The 8,565-nt window shown below is 35.1% G+C and overlaps 1 protein-coding gene across 2 annotated transcripts; it reads right to left on the reverse strand.

Annotated features, from left to right (window-relative positions):
• Nucleotides 1-709: 709 nt before the first annotated feature.
• On the reverse strand, nt 710-2,552 carry LOC133338346 (segmentation protein Runt-like). Of its 2 annotated transcripts, none has more exons than XM_061546523.1 (2): nt 1,993-2,552; nt 710-1,785 (listed from the first exon to the last, which is right to left on the reverse strand). In XM_061546523.1, exons 1-2 carry the CDS (start codon nt 2,549-2,551, stop codon nt 833-835), a joined length of 1,512 nt encoding a protein of 503 aa, XP_061402507.1. In that variant the 5' UTR covers nt 2,552; the 3' UTR covers nt 710-832. The 2 variants fall into 2 exon arrangements, with proteins under 2 accessions (XP_061402507.1, XP_061402505.1); XM_061546521.1 differs by having other exon boundaries at nt 1,984-2,552.
• Nucleotides 2,553-8,565: the final 6,013 nt, after the last annotated feature.

The following is an 8,565-nucleotide window of genomic DNA, read 5'->3' on the forward strand; positions in this document are numbered from 1 at the left end:
ATTTTTTTGAAAAATAAAATTCGTATTTACAAAACAAATTATCATTAGAAAGAAGAAGAAGAAACAAATCTAACACTTCCCTTGTTTTGAGCAAATACATTGGTTTTTAAACAAATTTTCCGAGGGAAAATTGTTCTTGCAAAAATTCGTAGTTTTTTATAAAATAATTAAAATTATGATGACGAAAAAAGGACTATTGCATCGACGATAGAACGATTGAACGAACTCAACGTACGATTTTATGAGTCGAGCATAAAAATTCGCCGGAATCCATATAGTAGTTTAGAAGGAAATTTGGAGAATTTTCGTAGTAGTTGTAGTTTAGAGATGAGCAGGAAACAGACCGTTGCAATAATCCCGGGTTAGATCTTTGGAGCCGCAAGTGCCTTTGGTGTAGAACTTATATAACTATATCACAAGCATTTATGTTTGGGATAATAAGGATGATGATGATGATGAGGGGAGAGGGTTTTGCCTTTTTAGAAGAAGTCCAAGCTCCTTATTATATCACAAGTTTTTTTTTTTTTTTGAGCAAACCATTTGATGTGTTCGATGCTGAGTGTGTAGCTGGTTGGCTGGCTGCCTGCCTTTTCTTTGTTGGCATACACTATTTCAGTGTTTTGCCGTCGGCATTTACCACCGCTTCTCAATTGTGCTCAGAACAGGACACACTAGTCAGGGGCTGAGATTTGGAGGAAATCTTTCCCGCTGGCAGACAGACATCTCAAATGCCGCCGCTTTCACTGGCCATTAGAATACGCTTCCATGCCAATTCCTTGGCAAGACGTAGCAAATGAATAGCAATGACGATTTCTTTCGCCATCGTAACTTCTCAGTATGGGCGCCAGACGGTTTTCTGTTGGCTGGAGGCATTCTTCAGCTTGGTGGCAGCAGGCAAAGTGGTTTCGGGAGAGGTGGATTGGCGAGAGTGTTGCGATGAGGATTCGTGGTAGTAGGGTTTCATGGCGGAGGGGGCTTTCAAGTCGCAGCGTTGACGATTCATGGGTTGTACGGGTGAGGAGCGGGCGGAATCCAAGGATTTATCCAAATCTTCAGTGGAGCCATTTAGGCTGGGCACCTGAGGACGGAGAATGGGCACAAAGGCGGATTTGACAACATCGATTTGTTCATCATCCGAATCGGCATCGGAGGCAGATTGTTCATGCATGGAGTTGCTTTCCACGGAGGTGTTCAGCTTTTGGTGCAAGGCTTGATGGGTCGGCGAGGAGGATGATGGCCGGGATGAAGCAGGGCTAATGTGAGCGGGACTGATGTGCTCGGTGGACGAGTGCGATCCCAATGAGGTGTTGTGCAAGTGGGATGGACGACCACCACGTAGAGCGGCCAAGTTGTAGGGATGGAAGGCATGAGCATGGGCTGGCTTCTGATGGGCATGCATCAGATCGGGATGAGCTTGGGCAGCAGCGGCGGCGGCAGCAGCAGCAACGGGATTGAAGGGGAATTGAGGCATACTATAGGTGGATCCGGGTGGTGATGGAATCATGCTGGTGGCGGGAATGGCATTGACACCAGATGGAGGTGGGGTGATTTGGCTGGGCAGACGGTATTCAGTGGGAGAACCGGCGGCGGCCTGTGGTGGTGGCACCACAGTCTGGCCATTGGGCAAAGATGGTGAGGTCTTGGCCAAGGCGGGATGATGGACAGCAGCGGCGGCTGCTTGATGGCGGAAGTAATCAGCATAGCCGTAGGTCATGTAGGCGGCATCCAACCATGCTGGGTTCAGCATGAATGGATTGAAAGCGCCAGGATGAGGGTATCCGTAGCCTAAAAAGAAAAGAAGAAAAACAAATCATAAGTATAAGTTTGTCAAGGGTTTAAGAGGGCAAAAATAAAAATTTCATAAATGAAGGAAACTAAAAACTGCACTGCCAAGCAGGAAGATTTCAACAGAACACTTCCGCAGAATGGCATTCTTTTTTTCTTTTGATAAAAAACAAAAAAGATAAAAAACTAAAAACTTACTTTGCTTACTTCTTGGCTCCCGAGGTCCATCAACGGTAACCTTAATGGCTTTGGTGTATGAGGCAATCTGCACGGGATAGGTGGCAATGGTGATGGTCAGGCTGAACGATTTGCCACGTCCTGAACGGCCAACAAATCTCAAGTCATTGAATTTGGCAACTTGATTCTTCATGATGGCGGTGGCGTTTCTCAACTCGCCGCAGTAGTTCTCATCGTTGCCGCACTTGATGGTGACCAAGGTACCATCGGGCACATCGTCCAAGGCGATGACCTTGAAGGCACCGGGCAATGATTTGTTGGAACGCCAATGATTGGGCAAGGCGCTGCAGAGGATCGATGGTGAGCCGGTTTGGGCCAATTCACCGTGATATTCCTGCAACATTTCGTGGAGGCTGGCGAACATGTCGGTCATTGAGCTGGGCATTTTGGCGGCATTCGAGGTGTTGTCGGGTGTGGAGGAACCAGTGGAACTGGCACTGTTGGCGCGATTGTTATTAGCGGTGTTGTTGTTCGAAGGCAAAGCCTGGGCGGGGGCAGCAACCATGGTGGGACCAGCAGGCAAATGCATTTTGATGTGTGTGTGTTGTTTTAAAAATTTACGAAGCGAAATAAAATAATTAAGTAATCCAAGTGTGGTTGTGGTGCGTTTTACGGTAATCCAAGTTAGAGCGCGTTTAGATCTTTACACTTCGACTATCGTTTAAAGACTGATTTCGAAATTCTTACACAGTTACACTGTTTCACTTTTATGAGATTTTTCTCTTTTTGTTTCTTCTTCTTTTTGAATTTTGTGCGTGTTTAAAGGAAATTTTCTTTTGTTGTTATTGTTTTTTCTCGTTACAAGTCGTTTCGTTTGTATGTATGAGTGTGTGTGCGGTTGTTTGATTTTTTGTGTTTCAAAAAAGGAAAATCGAAATGGTTTTTCTTTTTCGGTTAATGTTTTTTGAGTGTGTGTTGTTAACACGTTCAAGTCGCTGAGTGAACTGACTCTCTGCTACGATCATCAGCAGTATTTGAACTAAAATTGTGAATCGCTTTATGGGTCGCCAGGCACAAAGACACACACGCACACACACAAGCAGGCACAGACTTTTGTTCTTGCTTGGCATACCCTCGATGGTTGTTGGTTAGCGAACGACCCCTTGTGTGTGCACAACATTAAGGGTGCACAGGCAAGCAAACACACACACACACATACTCATACACACGGAGAGGCCGAACAACCAAAAGCAGGTATCAAGCAACCACCATTGCCGCAACAACAACCACACAACAACAGCAGCAGCAGTAGTAGTCGTAGTCGTCAGTTGAAGGAAAAAAATTTCCCATTTTTCCATTGTGGTATATATACGACACCAACAAATATAGCAACAACAACAACACCACCACCAATAGCAATAAAAACAATAATAACAACAACAAGACGAACGAACGAACAACCCAGCAAGTAATATTCACATCAAGGCAAAGAAGGGAAAATATACAATTTGTACGACGAGCCACCAACAACAACAACTCAAACAAAAAACCTCAATAGCGAGCCAAAACAAAAAACGAACGAACTCCTCTTTTGAGAACTCAATATGAAACGAAAAAAAAATCAGCAAGGAAAACGGCAAAGAAAAAGAAAGCAAAAAAAAAAACGCACATTTGGAGCTTTGGAAAAAAATCCTTCTTTTTTCGCTGCTCCACTTCTCCACCATTTTTTCCCTCAATGGCTGGCTGGCTGGATGACCGACTGGCGGAGTAAAATCCAATATAACTGAGTAAATTTGTTTGCTTCGCTTTTACTCATGTCTCGCTCGTTTCATTTGCTCATCAATTTTTTTTCTTCTTCCGATTTGGTTTGGGAGGGCTGGATTCAATTCATTTTTTTTAAACAGCATTTCATTTTTTATGGGTTTTTTACGTGGGAGTGTTGTTGCTGTTGTTGTGGGTGAAATAAAAAAGCTTATTCTCTTCTCTCGGAGAGTATGTTGTATATTCCATAACTTTGCTGGGGATGTGTGTGTTTTTTATACATCATCCACACGGCATAAATTTCCATTGTAATTTCTCTGGTCAGCTGGCCTGTATGATGGTAGCCAGCCGCGAGTTCTGGTTTCACCTGAGAAAAAAAGTTTATGTTTTTTATTTTCATTTTTTGTAAAAATCCGTGCCTATAACACAATGCTACAACATTTTTTGAGGAATTATTATTTTATTTATGTATATCCTATTCGTAAAATGTACCTTATTATATGTGAGGATCTTTTAATCAGGGGTGCTCGCATATGTATTGATAAATCTTTATTCTGTCTATGCTAAAAGGGATTAAATCAAAAGTTTTATTAATAAAATGTTATTTATAATTGCACAATAAAATATATAAAAAAATGCACATTAATCCTCTAAGAGTCCTTGAATAATTAAACTTCTGAAAATTATCAAACATAAATAGAATAAATAGAAGTAAAATATAAATAGATGTCTTTTAAAAATATTAAATCACACTTGTGGCATGGGCGATATATTACAGAATGCGTTCTAAAAGTACTTCGAAGAGAAAACAAAATCTACATTAAATATTTCTGAAAATCTTCATCGGGTATATTTGAAATATTGGAGAATTGAAGTAGATTAAAAGCGCTCTTTTTAAACATATTTTTAAGAGACAATATAATAAAAAAAAATAGTTATAGACATATTGTAAGTTTTTATTTGTTAAGAGTTAGTCTCCAGAAAAATAGTCAAAAAATATGTAAGTCTTTTATGTTTTGTTTTTTATTTAATTTTTTAGTTCCATGATTAAATTATTTAAAAAAATGTACGGTTTTGAGTTTTTACTTAATTAGTATTACAGCAATTAATATCATGGAGACAGAGTCTTACAAGCGATTATATTATCACATATTAAGGAGAAAAATTAGGAGTAAACAAAAAAGGGTTTAAGAATTTCAAAACATTTCTTAAAACCTTTTTTGTTTCTCAAAGGTTTTTACTCCTAATTTTTATGCATATATCTACTTTTAATATAGTTATACATAAATATATATTCAATTTTCTAATCATAGTTAGACATTCTGCATTTTTCTTCGAATGACAGCGTCAAATTCTGCATTACCATATTTGAGGTCTGGTGTCCGCCGAAGTGTTGGATATTTCCAACCAAGTTTGTGAATTATTTTTAAGTTCTTTAAGTGTGGGCAATGTGTGGGAATTGGATGGAAGAAATATATAATCTTGAATTTTGTAAAAATAAATTAAAATCAAAAGCATAACCTTCATTATAAAATAGGTTCCTTCTCACGTATTCGTGTTTCAAACAATATTCGGAAAATATAGAAAACATTCTTAAACAAAAAATAAGCAATGAAAAAAAAAACCGATTCTGGATTTTTTCCTTATTTGTTTATTAAAATTTGTTCCTTAAAGTACTTATAAATAAAATTGTAAATGACTTTACAATATTCAAATAAATATATATTGAAATATTATCACAATTCTCCCCATTCATAGATTGTATATAAAATATTTTCTTGATCCGAAACTAATCATTTATAATCTTGAGATTATTTTCAATACAGATTCACCGGATTGAATCGCAAACACAAGTTGGCACATCGAAATTGATTAACTGTTACAAATCTAACTACACGCTAGGATTAATAATTCTTTTAAAACCTTCCCAAAAATTATTCAAATAAAAAAATAATAATGATATACAATATTCTAACAATATAGAAATCCTTCTTAAAAATATAATCAATTAAAAATCCCGCTTCCGCCTTTAAAATTAAGGACTTTCTTCATATATGGAATCTTAAAAAAAATCATAAATTTGAATTATTATAAATTAAGAAACAAATTGAAATATTCAGAAGCCATATATATAAAATCCCTTTGAAAAATTCAAGTTTCAAGAGTACCAAAAATTGCACTATTTGGAAAATATTCACTACATTTCTGAGTTTTTTAATAATATAACCTTAAAATAGCAAATTTTCAAGTTCTAAAAAATGTCCTTACAAACCTTAAATAAAAATAGAAAATACATGTTGAATAGTCGCCATAACTTCATTGAAATATACTTATAAATAAAAAAATTTTCTTTTTAAAATAAATACACATTATTCAAATATAAAATCCTTTCAGAGAGAAAATTCGAGATTATTTCCTTGAATCCTTTAAACAGTGGAATTGAATAAATACGCTTATACAGCTGATGATTCTTCGAAAAATACTATTTAAAGAAATACTTTAGAAATCTCTAAACGTCCTTAGAAAATTTGTTTTTTAATGAGTCGTTTATTTTGAAAGTGGTTTAAGTTCATTTCTTTCTTATCATGAGATATTTAAAATTTTGGGTTTGATTTGTTTTAAAAATATTGTTAAGTGGTATTAATTTTCTTTTTTTGACTTAGTGCCCTTAAACATGGTAGAATATCAAATCAAGATTTGTATCAGAACCTAAAATGGAATTAAACCACTTTAAAAATTAACGATTCATTTCTAATTTTTATTATTTCTACTTTTTTGGTATTTTTTTATAAATGAAAGAGTTAATTGTTCGAGCTTGAGGTCGTTGTTTTGTTCTTCTAATATTTCGGAATTTTTTAATTCCATCTTCAGGGAGTATATTTTTAGATCTACAAAATGAATAATCAATTATTAAGTACGACCATATTACACAACATTTCTTACAAACATTTTATAATATATATCGTTAGCTAAAATGCAAAAAGGCGTAACTAAGTTTATATATATTCATTCAAAAAATCAATTTTCAATTTTTTGTTAGTTACGCCTTTTTGCATTTTAGCTAAAGATATACAGTTGCTAAAAATAAAATAGCACCAGCAAATAAATGCGATATTTTATTTAAAAAAAAAACCTTTAAAATGCAGGATCATTTTATGAACAGATGAAAGTAAGATTGTGCTGTACGGAGAAAAGGTTCTTGAGAATATGTCAGATGACCACCGAATGCAGAATTTAAAAAAAAGTTGATGCACCATTCTAAGTATTGCTTGTAAGGGTGGTGCTATTATTAATATAAAAATCACTTTTTAACGTAAACTCCTTTAACACACTCTTATTGTAAAATTAAAAAAATCATATTTTATTTAAATGCCCTCCGATTCAAAAATATTTATTGAAATATTATTACAATTCTCCCCATTCATAGCTTATCAAAATATTTTCTTGATCCGTAACTAAACATTTATAATCTTGAGATTGTTTTAATACAGATTCACAGTTTTGAATCGCAAAAACACGTTGGCACATCGAAATTGATGAGCTGTAACAAATCTAACTACAAGCTAGGATTAATAAATTTAATCCAAAGGCTAATCAACCTTATGTCTACAGATTAAATTAGGATGGAGTAATTTGATCCAGCGGAAGAGTTATGGACATATGTTCTTAGTTTTTTAATAAAGATGAGAAAAAACTGAAGGTTCCATACATTCTATTAAGCGCGGATCAAAAATTACTAATCTATATAATACTACTGATTAAATTAGGATGAGTAATTTGATCCAGTGGAAGACTTATGGACACAATTTCTTGATTTTTTTTTTTTTTTTTTTTGATAAAGTTGAGAAGAAGACTAAATCTTCCTTAATTTCTGTTAAGCGCGGATCATAATTCTTAAGCTATACAATGAACAAAATTTGTTTTCTACGAGTGTGACAATTTTTCCTTATGCTACTCTATATGAAATCCAACAACATAGGAGGATTTATAAATCCAATCCATTCTTCCGGTAAATCAAGATAATATTTCGACATAGATAATATTAGCAAAATTTTAAATATGACTCATATTAAAGAAACTCAGTTCCGTAATTTAAATTAGTTTCAGAATCAGTCCCGGCGCCTGTATAAACCAGAAAAAATCCCACACTGAGTGTGGATTAATACATGACATCTGACAGATAATCAAACACATAACGCCTTGAGATTTAAAACAAATGGGGAATTTTGATCTCAGAAATCTGTGCTGATATTTTGCAACACAATTTTAAATACCACCCATAGTAAATTAATCTCGAAAACAGATCATCAGCATTTAAATTGATAAGTCAGAAGAAATTGAACTACACATGAGGATTAATACAATCACGTGAGATCCACAGAATTACTATATATTAAAAAAGAGTTTGATTCAGCAGAAATGTTCCGGAAATATTTTTGATTTGGAAGAAGTAGTATATAGTCATAATTTTACCTTTCCCCCCGCCGGACAATTACTTAAACGTTGAAAAACTATTAACCAAAAAAAAGCAAAAATAAAAACCCATCAAGAAGCAGAGAAACGGTCGCGAGCAATGTCGCGTGACGTTTTTGAGAAGGTGCACAGTAGGGGTTATCATCTTATTAAAGTCGTATAACTTTTAATGTACCAACAACAACAACAAAAAATATGACAACAAAAATTTTTATCCAACTGTTTTCATCCAAAGTGTCTTAGGAAGACAATTTTTATCAAATTAACACTTGCCATACTACTCGCACTCGCACACTTGGCAAGGCACATAACTATAACTTGTCCTTTTCTAGTCATGGTGTTGGGCATTGGCCGAAGAAGGACTTGGCA

Source organism: Musca vetustissima, unplaced genomic scaffold, assembly GCF_032173495.1.
Source record: "Musca vetustissima isolate MV318-11 ecotype Yass unplaced genomic scaffold, APGP_CSIRO_Mvet_v1 utg3840, whole genome shotgun sequence".
Taxonomy (NCBI): Eukaryota; Metazoa; Arthropoda; class Insecta; order Diptera; family Muscidae; genus Musca; species Musca vetustissima.